The 21,475-nt window shown below is 43.0% G+C and overlaps 1 protein-coding gene across 23 annotated transcripts in view; it reads right to left on the bottom strand.

Annotated features, from left to right (window-relative positions):
* NRXN1 (neurexin 1) overlaps nucleotides 1-21,475 on the bottom strand; it is a 2,019,102-nt gene that overhangs the window by 610,031 nt on the left and 1,387,596 nt on the right. For all 23 annotated transcript variants that reach the window (XM_069608380.1, XM_069608381.1, XM_069608367.1 and 20 more), the window contains 3 exons: nucleotides 17,445-17,567; nucleotides 12,022-12,403; nucleotides 233-423 (listed from right to left, as the gene is read on the bottom strand). In XM_069608380.1, coding sequence (XP_069464481.1) covers nucleotides 233-423; nucleotides 12,022-12,403; nucleotides 17,445-17,567 — 696 coding nt within the window. The remainder of the gene's footprint in view (nucleotides 1-232; nucleotides 424-12,021; nucleotides 12,404-17,444; nucleotides 17,568-21,475) is intronic.

Here is a 21,475-nt window from a genome sequence, read left to right as displayed (position 1 = left end):
GTATTCAAACATTTTCTTGTGCCATTAAAATGCGCTTTGCAGCCCAGTTGCCTGGGTGTGTATAGTTATAATTGCAGACATAGTTGTCCTTACTGGCTGGCAACAGGCCTACGCCCTCATTGAATGCCTTTTCTCTACTTAGGCCTCTTGATTGCCGTAGAAGGCCCTTACTGGCCGGTACATTCTCCCACAGCTGACATTATCAACATTGCAATGCCTGACACATACTCACTTTTAAGATCCAGGTTTCTTGCTCCCGCTGTGCTTTGGGTGGTAATTTTGGTGTCGATCTTGACAGTATGAAGGTTGTTGGTATCCCTTGATATCATTACATTGTGCCAGTGATGGTCGTTCAATGGTTTGTTTGAGCTTCCTTTTATTAGGTTTGCTCCATTACCGAGATCAAATACATAGTGCAGATACCTAGAAAAGGACAAACAGGGTGTCATAAAAATAAATACTCATGTCATTAAAAAAATATATATTTCCTTTATCGTAAAACTCGTGTGAACATTGGAGACCCAGCATATCATCTTGAAATGCAGCGATTAGTAGCCATGATGTGCAGCTTAGTAGCTCTTGATTACTACTTAAAGTGTTCATTAATTATATCAGAAATTCCAATGATAGTGGAAACATATACAGATATTTTCAGAATGAGCCTTACTGACTATTCTTCTCATCACTAAAACCTGATGTACCGATTAAAGCGAAAGTTCATGGAGACATTTGGGGTCTGATTCATGGATTTCTAGTGCGGTGCAAAGTGACTTTGCACCGCCAGAAAACCCCTTGATTCACAGTGCATGCCATTCCATGAATCAGGCCCTTAATTTGCATTGATGTACCCGGTTTAGTATTATTTACGATTCTCCAAGTGAAGATGAAATTGTGCATAATGGAGAGAGCATTTTATCAGCATCTGCCTTCACGTGCAATAAGGTACTCAAGAAAGCTAAATCAGAAAGGTGTGTGTGTCTTGGAGAGGCACTTCTGCCTTCAACTAGTGCTCCAGCTTTTTGATCCTGGGCTCATACAATGAAACCTTTCCGTGGGGTAAGTGGGACCAGAGGATGTATTAAAGTTACTGCAAAAATATGTTTGTTTTCTTATTGCGATAGAGAGACAATCAATATAATTTAAAGTAACTGTAAGGAATCCAAAGTCACTTTCACACAGACTATCTTATAAAGAAATAGGTCATTTTCCCAAATCTGATTGATCCCAACGAACTGGACTGAGCTTGAGGGTTCCTCAAACACAAATGATAGCACTGCATGTTAGAGTTTGATCATGAGGGCGCATAACACAATTTGGTTGGGAGGGCAAGAGCTCCATGACCACACTGATCTGTGGATTGATAATTTCACTAAAAGTAATACTTGAAATTATTCATCAGTGAACATGTTCCCAATAGTTTACGTTTGTTGGCTGCCGCTTTTTTTTTTTTTAACACAACTTTTACAAAGGCTCTCATGACGCTAAATAATGTCCGGGTCCAGATACAATTCCAAAGGACGTTTTAAAGTAATGCATTGAATGATGGACTCCTCTACTCACAAGAGTGTTTAATGTGATTTGGGTTACTGGTTTCATCACCTCATGTTGGCACCAATCCAAAATTGTGCAGCCCTTAAAAACAGAATTAACACCAATTGCTCTTTTCGATAACTCATCCAAATAATTTGGAAATCTCATCCTTTGCAGATAGTATGAATGGGGACTTTACATGCGTGCAGTAAATCAGTGTGGATTCAGGGCAAGCATAAGCACTTTGGAGCACACAAATAATCTATGGGCCGATTCATGAAATGAATTGCTGAGAAAATAGGCTACTTGCGTGAAATCTTCACCCAATCTGCGCACGCAACTCTGTTTGTCGATTAATGGAATCAAATGTGCGGCACTTCCCCTGGACTTGTGTGGATTTCGTGCTGGCTTGGCACACCTGTGTGAGCTGTTGAGGGTCTTGTGTGAGACTCCAAGCAGAGGGTGTGCGTGGCCTCCGCATAGGGCTTGGAAGGGAGCAGACACTAGAAATGGGCACTAACATTTGAAGAAGTGAGCTTTCCTATGGATGGCCTGCAGGCAGTCCCTCGCATGCCCACTATTGCGCGACAAGAAACGCACACATGGAATCGATCGTACAGCGTCTCGGCTGGGAAATGCCCACTCAAGTCCTTCATAGGATCCGCCACCCGAAGGCTGTCGTAAGTACACAGGATTTTCATCACGCATGTGGGATGGCATGTCGGATTTCGGGGTGTGAATACACAATCGGAGTTCGGATGTAACATAGGGGTGCACATAAGCTCTGTAGCGGTGTACAGGAATGTTTTACGTGGGTTCTCATTCACAGTTATTGCAAATTACAAATTTTTACGCGAAAAGTTAGCTGATCTGGCAGTTTCCTGCGTTGCATGTGGGCATGTCGGGGCGTTCCAGCATGACTTGAGAATACGGCTACTTTGCGCAAACAAATCCATGAACACGCATGCACAGATTTTTCTTCCTGCACTCAGGCTCGCATATAAACAGTGTCCTTCTCGGCGCACAGCGCTGGCGCGATTTCTGCGTGAAATTACATGAATCAACCCCTTTGTCTCTTCAAATCCAAATATTTCCATTCCCGTAATCCTATTTATTGGGCCTTTTTAGAAATTGTTGTCCTGTATTACTGTATTCACATTGTGCCGGTGATCCTACTGCGGTTTCGTCAAGACACCATTTTTAATTCTCATGTGTTAGAGTCAGACTTTGAGCTAAATAGCGGATGTTATTGTCACTCACTTTAGTTAACTATGCATCTAACACTTTATGGTGGTATTTTGTTTTTTACTGCTGTACATATTCTTTTATGAATAGTATTTCTTTATGATATATGGGTGATAATGCTTGGATGATGGTGTTTTTTTGTCTTTTCATTAGTGATATAAAACTTTGATGACTATATAACTGAATATCGTTCTTTTACTTACTGGAAACACATAAACATGTTTTCAGAACGACACTTACTAAGAATTCTTGTCATCGCTATATAAGCAAACAAAGAAGAAGGAGAGAAAGCTATTGTGAGCTCCAGTATGCGCACAGCGCGTCCACTTGCATAACGTAGATGACAATGTAGATGGCATTGTAGAGGACATTGGCTTGAATAGTCATGCCTTTGGCCATGCAATATAATGACCTAGTTAGAGAAGAAAACATACATTATAGAAGGTAAAGGAGTGCCAAGGTTGGGAATTGTGTTTAAATATACACCTTTGGTCCATACACGTTCCTTCTGATAGTAAAGGGCCCAAAAAGTTATGAAACCAGATGGGATAATAGAATAAACCTTGGTGGGAAACAATAATAAATACAAACATTGGTGGAGTGGATTTGCCCATGAAAAAACGAAACTTCTGTTGTGCACCTTGCCCGATAAATGTACCTAGGGCAGTGGGCTGCATTGTGCCATAGTACAGGCTGTGTGCCAGATGCTCTGCTAGCAGAGTGACTGCACAAAATGTGCTATGCAGCACACCACAAAGTGTATCACCTAATAAGATAGAGCCTACCAACATTACTAGCATGTGTGAGGTCTCCTAACAGAAATCTGGTTAAGTAAAAGCCGGTGCATGCCTTCAAAGACGCTCTAAGCGTATAGAGCATATCCTGGGCTTGATGGCACAACCCAAGTCAGCAATGCTCCTCTATGTGTATGCAGTGGTGCACAGCAAATTTCAATGTTGGCAGTGTGATTGGAATTGGTGGTAGGAGGGTTGCAGTCCATCTGTAATCACTTTTTAGTTGCTCCAGATGATCAATGACAATACAAACAACCGTGGGGAGAGACCACTTTGCAGACACATTCTGGAGTGCATGTTTTTATGGATCATGCTCCAGTGCTATCAGGCCTTTATTATTTGCATGGAAAATAATGTCTCATGGAAATTATTAAATTGATCCTCATGAATGCAGCTATGGCTCTAGTCTATTGTCACATTTATTATTACCAGCAAGAATTGAAACTTTGTGACGTCTGGCAACCATGTTTGCCCACTCAATATCAACCTATGTGCCTAACTAGACGTGTTGGTTTGTAGACCTTTGTCAGTATTCATTTGTTTGAATAATGACAGGATAGAAGACAGACTCCAAGATCATTAAACAACCAAGACCATGAAGAAATAAGCAAACATATCTGCCAAATACAACCTGATTTTAATATATATAAAGAAGATAAACTTTATCTCATTGAAGATGACCACAACGTCCCATAAGAGGAAGGAAAGAAGAGACAGAGAGGAGGTGATCAAATGTGTATATCATCGGAGAGGACTATCCACTGTAGGTTAATGAAAAGTAGATGCTTGCGCCAACTCTGGAAAACATAATAAGCTAGATGAATCCACCTACAGCGATCTCTTCATGGCATGCGTCCAATGCAAAACAGGCATTGCCTCCTTAGTCACAAGGCGGCAGAAGCAGCAACTATTAAGCAGGACAGGATGTGAGGGGAGTATTCCCAAAGTGCTCTGGGAGGCAGGTCTTCAAAAGACTATTCCATTGGTTTGTGGATCCCCTACTCTTAGTATTGGACTGTACTACTGCTGGAACCTTGGTAGAGTGGCAGAACAGTCAGACTTACCATAAGAGGAAGATGTGAGCTGTAGATAAGTACACTGAACCTAGATAGGGAGGCACATCAAAGAAGTCCTTACACATAACTGTGTATTAAAATATAGATTCATTATATTTACACAAGAATCACTTTAGAATACAATAAATCAAAACACTTAGGAATTCTTTAGGATACTTTTCAAATGCCACTGCTTAGTTTGTAGTTGTTTGCGTTTACATTTCTTACAGCTTTTGGCAGTAATGTTAGTGCTATCATATTATAGATAATAACGCACAGTCACAAATCTTAGCAGAAATACTGTAAAGTCATTTACTCTGCCTATGAATATAAGATAGTGACTTTTGCCAAGTTGGTTAGTGTTATACTAGCCAGTCTTAAGGTTATAGAGGCAGTTTCTATGCACATCAAGTCTTTTAAGGTCCAAAACGCAACCATAGCTAAAGACCGTTAGGAGAGGGCTTAAAGTCATCACAAGCAGCAGAATACGAAAAGATCCTCTGGATACTTTAAAGTCCCTAGTCTTTAGGATATAGCAGGATTAAACCAATGTCAGAGACAAGCAGCGGCTTGAGTCAGAGGTAAGAGAGAGGCACCCTGGACACCACTATGTGCACTCCAATGGTCTGGTGTGACTTCACAGATTAAGGTAAGTAATAACTAAAACAGTACCTTAGGTTGAAAGAAAAGATTGTGGCTGGATTCTCCTCAATGTGGCAGTGCTGGACCCGACCTTTGGAATCCTTGGTCTGATGACAAAAGGCAGGACCATGGACTGGATCTCTCAGCATCAGTCTCGAAGGGAGGACCTCTGGCAAGACTTGCATCAACTTCTTTGGTCACTGAGGTTTTGGCACCTTTTCTGCAGCATCAATAAAGGATGTGATTCACTCAGTCAATCTTCTTTGCTTCTTACAGTCCCACACTCTACTGAGGGGAGCTGCATGAGTTGGATCAGGTCTCTGGAGTTTCTTTGAGGGCTTAGCAAAGACTTGGATGAATCCGGCCTTTACACAATGATGCACTTCGAATGGGCAACAGTTCTCCTGGTATTGGGGTTCCGCAGATCTGAAAACTCACAGGACCTCAGGAGATGGCTCAAACCCAAATTTGTCTTGGGCCTGGTGGTTCCCACCAGTCAAAGGGAAGGAGTCATCTTCTTTGGTGTTCCTCTGTCATACAAAAAAACGGGGTCAGGACAGCAGTGGTCGCTTCACGGTATTGCGAAGGGGCTGCAGGCATCTATGGTCATCTTCTTCTTCAGTTACTTTAGTTTCCAGCGGTCGACTTCCAGTCACCTCAGGAGCCTCACCTTTTACACAGTTCCAGCACACACTCCTCTGCAATCTCTATCAGCAATTTACAGCAAGGGGAGGGTGGCTGTCCAATCAAGACAGACATACCCCCAGTGGGAGCTGCGTCCATTCAGGCACTCAAGCAGACAAAGGGCAGGGGAGTGAAATACTCCTCCTCCACTTCCTGCCTGCCCAAACACACTGGAACCTAAGCAGAGACATCCATGGGTTCCTGCCAAAAGCAAACCACACACAGAGGCCTCCCCCACCCAAGACGGTAGAAGAAGGGATGACAAAGAACAATTATTCTAATAAAGGGAAAAAAAGAAAGGAATCGCCAAGTTAATACTTGGGTGATCCTATTGTGCATATCCGGGCTATGAACATAGCCTGCGGTATAGAATTCACACAATTGTTGTAAGAACATGTCCACCGCCACCAACCATAAATAGGAGATTGTCTATGTGACATACAAGTCACAGGAGCAGAGAGAAGGAGGATACTAAGTATCCCCTTGGTACGCCAAAGAAGGTGGTGTCTGCCAATCTCTCAGACCATAAAATTTTAGGAGAGATGCTAGTATATCTCTATCTGTAAGAACTATAGTTTATCTAGGATGTAGAAAATATTCTCAAAGGAGGACCCAAACTGTCCCCAGCAACACTGCCCATAAGGAGCTGTGTGCTGCCTTGAAATAGATATGGGGGAAAGAAGACTCCATAGGACAGAAACACACAAAGGAAAGAGTTCCAAAAGACAGAGCCATGAGAATGAATGAGTGGAAAAAGTTGCCACTCATTCAGTATTAAAGAAAAAGTTCCGGAAATCCCTCAAAAAGTGCTCAGGGTCTCACTAGGAGAGGGGATGAAGCATACAAATGATACATCTCTCTAATACAAATCAACTATGGAAAGAGAGAGAACCACACAACAGAAGAAAACTATGGTCAATGAGCAGAATATGGTCTCACTTCAACATGAGATAGACATTTAAAAAAAATAAACTCAATAAGAGAACAGATGGCTCATCCAACTGTCCAAACAAGCAGTTATGAAGTAATGACAAGACACCAATCATAATTCGCTGGCTCCATAGACCTGGAAAGATCCACACTGTATATGACGTAGGAACTTGTACTGTAGATTATGTAGACTTTTCAGTTAAGTTTAAAAAGTGCATGGTTTCTGTTCTTGACTGTCTGTTGAGGCAACATCAGAATTGGCTGTTGAGGAGATGCACTTGAGGACATTACAAGTGCGTTCCTGGGAGTTTGCTTAGAAAAGGTTTCAGACTTCATTTAGAAACACTATTGTGAGTGAACACTTCCAACCCTCCAATGGTAAACATGAAGATCTTGAATTCTTATGCGGAAGACACAAGAGAAATTCTTACAATACAAAATGATTCTAAGGCTTAAAGTGTTAGGCGAAATCCAAGTTTTCAGAATCTAAAACAGATGTAGAGGTAGACCATATTTATTTAAGCAAATGGGTTCTTGAAAATGCAAATTGGACAATGAGAAGCAAGGCTTCCACGTTTTTTAAGCATGTATCTTTGGACAAAATTTAAGAATTTTTCTGAAGAGGGATCTTTCAGAGTTTACATCCCATACCAAAACTCAACAGACCCAGTACTTGAATACATGTTGAAGACCAGGGAAACAATCATACAATCCTTTCTTTGGTAAAGACAGGCATACATGTGTGTGAGAGGACTCTGAACAAGCAAGATGGGATTGGGTCCCTATTCCACTGACAAGCTTACCTTGGCTGTAATACCATGATAGAAAAGGGGAAATTAGCACAGGGGGTCAAGAGAGTGTCCCCTGTGTAAAGGGAAGAATAGACGACTAAATAACAGAGGGATGGAGTATGAGGTCATTTGGTTTTTCCTCATGCACAGAACAGCAACTAAAAGAAACCACAGCAATAGCTGCAGGAAATAGGGATGCAGAATCACCTCCTGCTAAGCATGGCACAACAGGCACACCCACAAGTAGGCAAAGGAACCCAGAAGCGTGAAGCCTGGAGTGGTTATACAACTTGCTGATAATCTTTCAGATTTAGTCAGAGTAAATGCAGTTTTAAAAATACAACACTTAGTTATTTTTAAACAAAGGTATTCCTTACATCTTTGTTTAAAAAAGACCAGTCCCTTAAATGCCTTCTACAGACTGATAACAGGGAAATGTAAAAGTGGTTGTGATGTTGCAAAAATAGTAAGTATATACACAAGGATTTTGCTACTAAACACATGTATTTATGGAATAAAAATATTTGATCTGACACCCATCCAACAAGGAAGTTGGCTGAGGTCTCATTGTCATCAAATCTTCTCTTGCAAGACTGACATTGATGCATTCTTCTTTATGGCTATGCATATGCCTATGTTAATTTTAATCAGCAATGCACTCTTTCATGCTGTCCTTCATTTTGTCGAACAACCCATTTAGTTTACAATGCTTTATATTTTGCTAGTGATAAAGGATATGGAAAGGCCTGATGTGGGTTTATCAGTGTTTGAACTCGGTAGTCTCATGTCATATGATGAACATGGTGTAATGGTGAGATTTAGTATACCCCATCCGCCAATGGGGTATACTAAATACTATACTATACTATGGTTACCTGGCTACCTTTGGATCTCAGCCCAGGCCCCCTCCCTGCCATTTGCACACCTGCACAGCCCCCCTGGCAACCCTTGCACTCTGGGTCTGTTTCTGTATCCATACAACCCCCACCAGCACCTGGCACCTGATGTCTGCACTTACCCTTGCACTTGCCGCCAGCTGGCCGCACTTTTATTTATTATCTTTCTTATTTATTTATTTACTGATTATTCTATGCACTGCACTGCCCCTTCCCCTCCCCCCCACACTTTTGCCTTCCCCCTGCACTTGCACAATCTCAATGTCACCTGGCCTAGTGAGATTGTTGTCTCTGTCTTCCCTCTGTTCGCCCTCCCTTGCCTCATTGCGCCTTGTAACACTTGTGTATAGGCGCGTTATAAATGCCATATCATATCATACAGCACGCCACAGCCATTTTTCATGATCACCAGGTTCTCAGGTGGATCTGTAAAGGAAGGGGATTGGAATGGTTGCTTATTAGGGTTGAGAGGGAAAAGTGCAAGAGAGCTTTCAAGTGCTGTTAGTAACTTCAGTTCGGAAAAAACAGTCACTGTATGATGGCTTGATTGTAGTTGATTTAAATTTGTAGGATGTTTTGTGGGTGGTTTTATGCGGTTGTTTTATGTGCATCTTGGAGTTTGTGGAGAGTTGGTAGAGTGCCTGTAGTTTGGGTGCTTTATGCTGAAGATCTGCGTCATGTTACTTCTGGTGTTTGCTGGTGGGTATGCAGAGTGTTAGAGAGCTTTTTGCAGGGTTAGTCGGGGGATGTCTGGTTTGCACTTTTGCATTGGGGTAACCCTTTGTGTTAGTAATGTTCCTATTGTGTTTGGGTCAAATGTTTCTTTGGGTGGTCCAGATTTTGTAGATTTCTCTTGCATTGCAGTGGCAGAATTTCTCTCTCCGGTGTTCTTTCTTCAACTTTGTGCATTAAATAGCCATGTTTTTAACAATTTCCTGAATATTAGGTGATCTTCTATTGTTCGTATTTCCTTTGGGAATGAGTTCCAGAGTTTCACTTCTATGGACGAGAAAGCTGATCCCCCAAATGTTTGCTTTGCATATTTTGGTTCAAGGAAAATGTCAATGCTGGACCTTAGTGTTGTGCTGTAGATGGAGATGTATTTCCTGTATGTATTGCACTCCTTGGCCAAGGAATGCTCTCTGTGCTATGCAGAGAATGTTGATGGACATTCTTTTTTGACTGGTAATCAATGCAGTGTTCATAGCGATGGGGTGATATGTTCTCTTTTTGGGAATCTAAGGAGTAGTGTTGCTGCTGCATGCTGCATTCATTGTAGCTTCCTCATAAGGTATTCTGGGATCCGAGATAGATGCTGTTGGTGTAGTCTATACTTGACATGACAAGAGAGATGACGGCCAGTGTTCTGTGTGTGAAGGCGAAGATGGGAAGTATCTTATTGATTGTGTGCACGTCGAAGAACTGTGTATTAACTACCACATTCACAAGTGGCTCTAGAGTTAGCTCACTGTCCATTAGGATTCCAAAGCTTTTTACCACTTTAGATGGTTCTGGTGGGCTTCCCAGCTCGATGGGCCATGGAATGTGAAGGTTGTAGTTGTTGAGTGTTGGGTCTTGTTCTTCACTGGCACTGATTTTATAGATTATTTGTCATCAGCATATTTGTAGCCGGTGAGGCCATGTTTTTTGATGAGGTTAGTCAAGGGAAGTCATGTAGATGTTGAAGAGTAGCAGTGACAACAATGAGCCATGTGGGACTCCACATATTGTTTTCTGTGGTGCTAGCCTGAATGGTGCTATCCAAGATGTTTCTGTTCTTTCTGTCAAGAAGGATTTTAGCCACAATAGAGTCGTGTTTGCCAATTTCTTCTAGTCTTCTGATGAGTATGTTGTGGTTGACTGTGTCGAAGGCTGCTGACAGATGGAGGACTATTGGTGCTGAATTGGCATTGGAGTCTGAGTTGATCTTTATTTCATCCCATATATATGGTAGTGAAGATTCCCTTCCACTAATGGGTCTGAAGCCTACTTGTGCCTGATCTAATAGCCAATTGTTTACTACATGTTCCAAGATGTGTTTGTAAATGTAGTTTTCTAGTAGTTGTGCCAGTTATGGGACAAGTGGTTATGTCTTCCATATTTCCTGAAGGATCTTTAATGAGTGGCTTGATATAGGCTGATTTGGAGGATCACGGCATGGCTCCTGTTGCTAGTTAGTGGTTGAAGAGGTTGAGGTAATATTCTGCTGGTGTTCTCTGGGTGAGGATGTTCTTGTAGATGTCTGGTGGGCAGGGGTCTGCAGGAGACATCTTTTGCATGTGCTCACCATGCTGTTGAATTTATCTGGTGAGATTGCGAGAAGTGGTTCAGTCTAGTGGGTGGTTGAGGTGTTGGCTGGTTGAGGTGTTCAATGGTACTATTATTCATGAACGATATCATAGGCTTCAGACACTCTTTATGCTATCATGCATTGCATGTTGCGTCACTTTATCAGAATTATTTTGACTCAGACCAAATATAATTTTCCTTGTCTTTTCCTCCCCGATTCAAACTCAGCTGTCCTTTTTTTCCACTTTTCCTCTTCGTCCACAATTTATATTCATCGTGAAGAGGTTTGCATGTGAGTTTTATGACTAAAACTTCCTCTAATTGTCAATGTTCCATACATATGTTTAATTCATTTGCTATGTAGTACCTGCAGCCCTCACACACTTTCCAGAATAACCTAAACGTTCTGGTCTTTTCCAAGAAGAGTGGTTGGAATGAATCTAACCACACTGGGGTGCGGAAGGTAGCTCATCTATGTTGCCTTCTTGGCCAATTACACATTCCCCTTCCAACGTCATCTCACACTGTCACTTCACATTTATATTCTCTTTAGACTGAGGAGCATCCTATTCAGGGCCCTTGTGTGAGCCAGCCAGTCTACCTGGCCAGGAAGCTTCCTATCACTCTAGTTGTTGGTTACCTGCACAGCAAGTGAATGCAGATGATCTAAATCACTGCAAGGACCTAATTAGGGTAATCAACATGCAGTTGTTTAACGCTATCCGATGATAACTGCAAATACCCTAAGTGTTATTTTTGTCAGATTTTATCATTGGGCATACACACAAGGTGGTCGATTCATGGAATTATTTGTGTGGAAAATAGCCTACCTGTGCACCATTCTGTGCAAATATCCCTCTTCGTCGATTCATGGAATCGAATGCGCAGTAATTTTCCTGGTTGTGCATGGAGTTTGCGCAGACTCTGCATGTCTCCGCAAGCTATCGAAGGCCTTGTGCAAGACTTCATGCAAGCAGCTACCTTAAATCGTGTACCAGATGTGCATATTTATGTCCAAAAAACCTTTTGTTTCTACATGCTTCAAATAAGGTTAAATGGTTTCCCATTCTTCTATTTGTAGTTCAGATCTTAATTTTGATGTCAATATCAGCGGACAATCGAAACAGGCAAGTTTAATGTGACGGTTTAGTCATGGTATACATACCCTTTCACTAATTCCACAACGATGAAATCATTGCCGTCCCCGCTATTAAATAGAATCAGTCCATCTGGCGAAGTGGTCTTGAATTGGAAAAAAAGGTGCATGGATGTGTAGGCTTGTAGTGTAGAGAGGGCAACGTAGCTCGCTTTTGTCTTGAACGTAACTGGGTCGGCTATTATATTTCTGAAACCAAAACGGGCATTGAGTTCACAGTAGTCAATGTCTCCATTTTTACACAGGTCAATGTATGCCATGCCATTAAAGGTCAAGCTCTGTAGGTGGCCAATGAAATTGGAAGGGACAGCAGACAGATAACGACGCTCTGTTATTATTCCAGACTCAATGTTGTGGAATTCCAACCGTGTGTGGTCGCCAGCCATTTGAGCTAGGATAAAGAAAAAGTACACTATGTTAGTGCATCAAACTTATGCATGTACAATTTTACTAAGATACAGTTTACAAGGACGTAGATGTATGCAATTAAGACTGAAATACAGTCAACTGAAAGAAAAGACAATTAAATAAAATTCAAGAAAAGCAATGAAAAATAGAAAATGAAACAAGTAGCAACATACTGGCACCCTTCCGGGCAGCCAAACTAAGAGTTTGCCAGGAGGGGCACGGAACTGCCAACAGGCCTGACCTGCTGGGAGTTCAGTCAGTCCTATGGAACTCTGCCTGCCATAATATCCCGGTGGCATCTGGAAGTCAGGTGGCAGAAACAGTGTTACGGGGTAGCTGGAAACCCGCCGCCTAACGGCGGATTTTAATAACAACCCCTGAATGAGGCTCATTGAATCAAAAGTAATGAAATGAAAACAAAAGAAAAGTAACAAAAATAAACAAAATAAAAGAAAAAAGGAAAGAAGGAAGAAACGTATATGAAATACAATAAAAAAATATGAAAAGGAAAGCCCAAACAAAAATAAGGTATTCATACTGACTGCAGACAAGGCATTCACTTTGTAATTGTGTGGGCAACCTAATTCTTTTTTGATCACTGGTGTGGCAAACTGTACAAATTGGCAGTGGGTTTCATGAGACAGATCCAGAAACACGGGAAGGGGGCAGAATCCTCCATCAAGGCACAGATATTTCCCTTTGTTTTGAGTACAGCACTTGCTGTTCAGAAATAATTTCTTGCTCAGTGTCTGAAGGATCTACATGGCATATCAATTTGCTGTATCTATGATACGCACCCCAGACTTGGGTTTCCCATGAACTCTAAAGGAAGGTCTGGATTCAAAAAGAAAATACAGACCTAGAATTACCTTTTGAGCAGTACTCCTTCTTACATTCCCTGTTGAACAATTTTAGGAAATTAGGTTAATTCAATATCTGTACGAGAACCAGGCCTGGCTGAAGATGTGTGGGGGCCCATTTCAACATGTTGGTTAGGGTCACCCCTTGAGTAGAGTGAAAACAGTCTTAGGCACTCTTGGGGTGCATATATTACAATGTTGAAAAAGATAAGGTTAATAGCCACCGATTATCAGAAGACGGCCAGCCTGCAGGGAGCTTAAACACTAAACGGCCACTGAAAAGCTATACATCATTTTTTGTCAGCAAGGGGCTGATGTTTAGGAGGCAGTGTTAAAAGGCTCCAAGGTGATAACATTTCTGTATACACTGAGGGAAGGGAGAGCTGGGAGCAAACTTGCAAGGCAAGCACTGCAAATTGCACATTTAAGACCCCAGAAAAAAATATACAAACTAATATATTGACGTTTTAGAAGACTGCTGCTGGCAACATGGGGGCGGTTACTCGGTGCCCCATCGAGGCAGAAGTACCCTTTTATTTGAAAAGGTTCAAGGGGCAGAAGTACCCTTTTATTTGAAAAGGTTCAAGGGCCCTGACGTCATCACTGAGGAGAACGGATCTTGAACTCGTACTCTACACTAAACGTCGAGTCACTACAAAGGTGGCCATTTCCTGAGTATCCACTGAGAAGTCCTCTGCAAGCAAATCTGTACTTCAGGTTGGTTCCCCGTCATGAGGGCACAGTGGAGCACAAAACGTGCCAATATGTGGCATGAAGAGGTGTTGCTAGATTTGGAAAAGATCCGGGGCTAAGCTAATTTTGGAACTGTCGGGACTGGGGGCTAGCTAGCCTTTTTGGTTGTAACCCCTGAGCTTCTATCCGGGGCTATAACCAAAAGAGCCAGGGCTATAGCCCCCTCAGCCCCCCCCCAGCAACACCTCTGCGAGAAGGTACATGATCCATGTAGACTTCCGCCCTATGCGATATAGACAAGCCAGTGTTCACCGCAGTTCCCATGGCCAAGGGATTCCATCGCCATGTCACTCCACAGCCAACTGGGGTGCAACACTTCCGTTGTACTAGCTCTTCTTTTGGAGGAGATTGGAGAGGGCATCGCCAGAAGGAAGCGCCCACCGCTACGATAGCCTTACATTGTCTGCGTGGGGATACCATGTTACATACATATTTGCAAAATTAGCCATGCTTGCGGGAAACATGACCTTGAAGCTCTACATTTTCAGATGAAAGACATTTTAGAATTTCTCATGCTTTTAAGAATTCCAATGTCCATAAAACTCAACGTCATCCCTTTTAAAAATCGAGTTTAAAAGACCGTAAAACCGTTATGGGAAGACGTGCTGTTAATGCAATCAACAGCATTCATCCTGGCAGGCGTTCCTCTTAAAGTGTAATGGCGAGCTACGTTCAGGCGAAATGGCATCGCTCTAGGGAGTGTCAGATTCACTATTGAGGAGCAGATAGTTTTAGCTCCCATCTTCTTGCTCTGACCGTGCTGTCTGCAATGCAGTTTAGCTGTACAAAGGAAACTTTTATTCCATGGCGCCCTCGTGTGGAAAATGTAAGAATACACAGCAGACCATGCATGAATGGCGTTTCCCAGCGAAGAATCGGTTGATCCCTCACACATTCACCACATGTTCAAAGGTGTTTTGCGCAAAGTTACCACGATTGCAGTGTTTTTGGTAAGACTATGTTTTTAGTCGTTGGTTGTTTATTTGTTTTAGATCGAATTAAACAGGAAGTTGATCAATTATTCAAAGCAGTTTTACTGCCAAAAAGTGAAACAAGATAATGCTCACAGGGCCAGATTCACAGAGCGTTTCCCAGTGGGATTGCGCCATTATAAAAAAAATGCTTATGGGATCAGGTGTGCCATGGCTGTTTATGAGACTTCCATGCAATCACTTGCCATGCCTAATAGTTCTCACCTCCCACTTTACAAGCGCTTAGGCACTTTGCCTAGTTTGTGCCATGCACGAGGGTGGGGTGTGCTTGTCTGAGTTTGTCTGTGTTCGGCTGCTTTTAGCCTACTTTTATGCTGTAAGTCATAGTGCTTTGAAAAGGCGAGGATGCCATTTGTCAAATATTGGTACCTAGCACTGGTGTGCATTCCTCACAACAGGGCCGGCAGTGGCAACCTTGCCACTTGGGCGCGCCCTCAGCAGGTACTGCTCCTGCTGCATCTCTGATAATACTACAGTTTTAAACTGGGCAGGCCGTAAGTAAACTGTTAACAGTCCTTCCTCTATGTCTCCCACAGTCGTTTGCCTGGTCACTGAGCTGATGGAGGCAGTACAGCACGACCCAAGAAAGGCAGCTATGAAGTGATAGAGGTTATGGCAGCATGGCTCGCTTGTAGAGGCGCAGCCAGGATTGTCTAACTAGTGGGGCCTGAAGCTAATGTAGATGAGCCCACCGCAGTGACATTAACATCTGTAAATGCCTGCAAAGCGCTGCTGAGTGGCCATTTACAGATTTGGGTGGGCCTTGCCCGTTCAGGCCCTACCCTGTCTACGCCTATGCTTGTAGTTGTTGTGACCATCAGGTGAATGGTCAGACATTAGAAGTTCGTTCAGGTCTCCACCAACCCAGTGGAGTGTGGTTGTTAGCTGCCACATTCACCTGGTGGAAGGAAAGCTTCAGGTGACTCAGGAGAACACATTCAGGGACATTTAAGAAATTGCATGCAGGGACCACCAGCAGTACTCACGTGCTGTGAGGTCAGCGGCATGCAACTTTAAAAATTCTCCAGACGGAAGGTGAGTAAGAAAAAGTAAAAGCAAAGCAAACTTGCTCGCATTCTTCTCGTTCTCATGAAAAAGGTAAATGCCGCCTGCAAGTACGTTTTGCAGGCTGTGTTGACTAATGGGTTCCTATGCAATACACCAGGTTTTGACCAGGTGCAAAACAAAGGCGGATCTCTGGGATTCCATTGTTATGCACATGCATTCAAATGTCCTGCAGGCATAGAATGAAGCACCTCAGCAAACCGGAAGTGGCATGCAAGACAGAGATCTTACCAGCGCACCGTGACCCTGCTCCACCTTTTCACTGTACCAAAATGGGGCAGAGAGGTAAATCAATGCGTAAAAGCATTACGACTTGCTTTCAAGCCTTATTTACCGCTGTGCCCCATTTAAAAAGAGGCTGATTGTTTTCAGAGGTCAAGCACTACTTTTTAAATTCACTTTTAATTCAAAAATATCAATGCGGGCCAAAAACCTGCTTAAACACTGTTGGTTGGAGGACAATGCTTGGCATTTTGGCGTGGGGTAGGTACAAATATTATTTGATATAGTTGCAGATACACCCCAAAAATAAGTTCCAAAAAGCTTAATAAAATTTGAATTTAGGGCCTAACTCACAGAACCGTTTTATAATGGCAAACCCCCATCGGAATACGCTCTGGGAATTAGGCCCTATTAGGAGTCTACTTTAGCACGTAAGCGTTTTGGTGTTCTCTGCACGCAATTTTACACGTTAACAAGGCTGAGGGGAGAAGTAAAGACAGCAAGCGAGGGAAACCTAGGTTTACTCTTACATTTTCCTCTCTGTCTCATGAAAAATGCATACACTACCTGAAAATACGCTTTGCAGGTGCCGGTTACTAATGGATTCCAATGGAACTTTCCAGGTCTTGTACAGATGGAAAACCGAGGCGGTAGCCATAGGAATATCTTTGTTGTGCTCCTGTAAGAAAATCTCATGCAGGCTACAATGGAACGCACTAAGAAGGCAGAGGAGGAATGCAGGGGGGAGACCTGAACTGCACGCCATGCACTACAGGGAAATGGGTACTGGAGTCATAAAGGTATTACACCTTTCGTTTCCCCTTCTATTTCACACTCTCTCCCATTTAAAATGAGCCTGAAACTCTACATTACATACTACTGTTGTTTAAAATGGTGCCCCAATCCTGTATCTGTGGTTTGGCTTGTGGTTGCCAAAACTCACTCATTCGAGAAATAAAGTTTCTCAGTTCCCATTGAAGAATGTTTTTACCTTTAACTCTTTCTAATTTGTGCCATGAACAATACCATATTTCTTATGTGAACAGTAATAGTTGCAAAGAGAAATAGTAAAAGACTTGAGAAACTACATTAAGAAACACTAAAAGCAACACAGCATCACTGTGTAGATTACCTGTCATAGCTTGTTGGTCGTCCACCATGAGCTTTAAGCTCTTTCCACGCCGGACCACGCGCACCGTGTGCCACTCGTTATCATTGAGGTTATAGCCAGCGGAAAGGATTTCTGGGCCTTTGCCTGTAGAATATGCCAAACAGTCATTAAAGGATCTTCACAGGAATACACAAGTGAACCTCACAGAAAGAAGAAGAGAGAACTATAATCTGCTCAAGGGCTAATTTCAGTGGCCACAAATACAGTGAGTTGAGGTGTCCAAGATCAGGGGCAGTAGCTGTTCAATAATGTATCTTGCCAGCCTTGCTAACAGGGTGCCAAGAAACGCACGTTGTCTGCTTTTCATCTTGCAATGTGATGTCAAATGGTGATACAATGTATCACCAAACAGGAATGCCCGGCAGAGGAGCCACGATGATGTGGCACTCCTTTACCATAGGTCAGTGTGTTTCAAAGGCCGTGCCACAGATAGAAGTGTTGACCCATCATGGCCATGGATCAATACCTCTACTGTTTTCTCATTTTCATCTTTTCGACCCATTGTAGCCATGCAACTACTCTTGTCTCCCTTTCAGCATTTTCACCTATCGTGGTTGTGCCTCTACTCTTCTCTCACCTTCGGACATTTAGCCTATAGTAGTCAAGCATCCACTCTTCTCTCACCTTCAGACATTTAGCCTATAGTAGTCAAGCATCTACTCTTCTCTCATCTTCAAACTACTAGCCCATTGTAGCCATGCGTCTACACTTCTCTCACCTTCGGACTATTAGCCCATTGTAGCCATGCATCTACACTTCTATCACCTTCAGACTATTAGCCCATAGTAGCCATGCGTCTACACTTCTCTCACAATTGGACTATTAGCCCATAGTAGCCATGTCTCTACTCTTCTCTCACAATAGGACTATTAGCCTCTAGTAGCCATGCCTCTACTCTTCTCTCTCAATTGGACGATTAGCCCATAGTAGCCATGCCTCTACTCTTCTCTCACCTTTTGGACTATTGGCCCATTGTAGCCATGCCTCTACTCGTCTCACACCTTCACATATTAGCCCATTTCAGCCATGCCTCTACTCGTTTCTCACCTTCAGACTTTTAGCCTATAGTAGCCATTCATCTACTCTTCTCTCATCTTCAGACTAATAGCCCATAGTAGCCATGCCTCTACTCTTCTCTCAAATTCAGACTATTAGCCAATATTAGCCATGCCTCTACTCATCTCTCACCTTCAGACTTTTAGCCCATTGTAGCCATGCCTCTACTCATCTCTCACCTTTGGACTATTAGCCTATAGTAGCCATGCCTCTACTCTTCTCTCACCTTTGGTATATTAGCCCATAGTAGTCATGCCTCTACTCGTGTCTCACCTTTGGACTATTAGCCTATGGTATCCATGCCTCTACTCTTCTCTCACCATTGGACTATTAGCCCATAGTAGCCATGCCTCTACTCTTCTCTCACCTTTTGGACTATTAGCCTTTAGTAGCCACACCTCTACTCTTCTCTCACCTTCGGACTATGAGCCCAGAGTAGCGATGCCTCTACTTACCTCTCACCTTCGGACTATTAGCCTATAGTAGCCATGTCTCTGCTCTTCTCTCACCATTGGACTAATAGCCCATAGTAGCCATGCCTCTACTCTTCTCTCACCTTTCGGACTATTAGCCCATTTTAGCCATGCCTCTATCGTCTCTCACCTTTGGACTATTAGCCCATTGCAGCTATGCCTCTACTCGTTCCTCACCTTCGGACTTTTAGCCCATTGTAGCCATGCCTCTACTCTTCTCTCTCAATTGGACTATTAGCCTATAGCAGCCTTGCTTCTACTCTTCTCTCACCTTCGGCTATTAACCCATAGCAGCCATGCTTCTACTCTTCTCTCACCTTTAGACTATTATCTTATATTAGCCATGCCTCTACTCTTCTCGTACCTTTGGACTATTATCCCATTGTAGCCATGCCTCTACTCGTCGCTCACCTTTAGACTATTAGCTTATATTAGCCATGCCTCTACTCTTCTCGTACCTTTGGACTATTAGCCCATTGTAGCTATGCCTCTACTCGTCTCTCACCTTTGGAACTATAAGCCCATTGTAGCCATGCCTCTACTCATCTCTCAACTTTGGAATATTATCCCATTGTAGCCATGCCTCTAATCGTCCCTCACCTTTAGACTATTATCTTATATTAGCCATACCTCTACTCTTCTCGTACCTTTGGACTATTAGCCCATTGTAGCCATGCCTCTACTCGTCTCTCACCTTTGGAACTATTAGCCCATTGTAGCCATGCCTCTACTCATCTCTCAAATTTGGACTATTATCCCATTGTAGCCATGCCTCTACTCGTTGCGCACCTTTAGACTATTAGCTTATATTAGCCATGCCTCTACTCTTCTCGTACCTTTGGAGTATTATCCCATTGTAGCCATGCCTGTACTCGTCTCTCACCTTTGGACTATTAGCCTGTAGTAGCCATGCCTCTACTCTTCTCTTTGATCACAGACATGCGCAAAGAATGTTCATCTCTGTGTTTGGGATCTGAGTGCTATGTTACAACTACATTGAGTGCCTACAGTTACATCGATTGCCCACCTGCAATTATGAAGTCATTGTAATGTATACATTTTAAACAAAACTTTGCAATGAAACAGGTTGGCTGCTAAGATTAAGCCAGTTCTGAATATGGTCCTAAGGGAGGTTTTTAGCCTAATTCACACTGGCATTTCTTTGTCTCACAACCAGTAACCACAAAGGATTTTTTCTGCTGCCTGTTTATTGTTTCTTTAGACTGTGCCAGTGCCACTAGAAGAGGAGATGCAAGGCCCTTCACACAATACAAAAACAAAATAAAATTGAGCTTTTATATCTTGCTTCATGCCAGAGACCATCCTCTAAGCTCAGGACCGGGTTTCAAACATGTGACACTCTGCATTGTTTTTTGTTCCAAAACAAATGAGTTCCCCCTTAACTATCCTCCGAGCCCAATGTATGTGAAATAAGCAACTTCAAGGCCATTTTTCACCAACTCATGTAAACAACCTGCTTCCTCATCACCACCTCTACTCACATGCACATATGACAACATGGTTTTGCATATTGAGATATCGAGAATGCAGGTCTCAAAATTGTCAGTGAGTACCAGTGCAGTCTTCATAGGCCCATGAAGGCCCATCATCAAATCTGCTCAATGCCTTGCCTTGTGCAACACCCAGGACTCTATGTGATCTCTAGGTCTATATCTGTGTTTTTTATTATGCGTCTGTTTCTAATCGATTTAATTTCAGTGAGTGGTGTTGCATCACAGCCAAATGCCTGTGAGGCCGAACCACACTGGGTTGGGAATACAGATGGACAGACCTAGAACCTGAAGGAATGCAGATGGTGAGTTTTGGAACCAAAGATACACAGACCTTCCGAAAGACTTTTCTCACTTTCTCGTCAATCGAACCATTAATTATTATTAGTACCCAGTGAGAATCAAGCAGAATGCAACACGCATTCTGATTGGCTCTCGCCGGGTCATTACCCGGCCGAGAAGCCCTCGATTCTCAGCTGGGATTCCAGCCACCTTATCCACGACGGGGCCTGAGGAGTCTCGGGGCGGTGTCTGAGGAGGCTCGAAGCGGGGCCATCCCTACTCCGCTCCTCCACATGTCTGAAGGCTACCATTGTCCCCCAACGGGGATTCTGGGGCGTCTTTATTTTTATTATTTTATTTTCCCTCCCCCTACCCCCAACCCCACTTACCTTCTTCTCTGTCATCTTCCAGGAGCAGACGCACTGGGAACACTTCTCTTCCCATCACGTCCGCTCCCGATGGCCGCCATGGAAAGGGAAAACAGACTCCGTTTTCCCTTTCCCGGCATCCATTTTCTTGGTCGTTTTTCTTTTTTTTTTTTCTGTCCCGAAATGCTGCAGCATTTCGGGACAGAAAAAACTGGTTTTAGTGCCCCGGGCATGCAGATGCAGGCCGGGTTACTCGGGTTACTAATAGCAGTATGCCCCTCGCGGTGGGGCATTAACGAGAC

Source organism: Ambystoma mexicanum, chromosome 4q (genome assembly GCF_040938575.1).
Source record: "Ambystoma mexicanum isolate Mex_15411 chromosome 4q, UKY_AmexF1_1, whole genome shotgun sequence".
NCBI classification, from domain to species: Eukaryota; Metazoa; Chordata; class Amphibia; order Caudata; family Ambystomatidae; genus Ambystoma; species Ambystoma mexicanum.
Note: the sequence above shows the minus strand (reverse complement) of the source record. Positions and strands in the feature narration are given on the sequence as shown.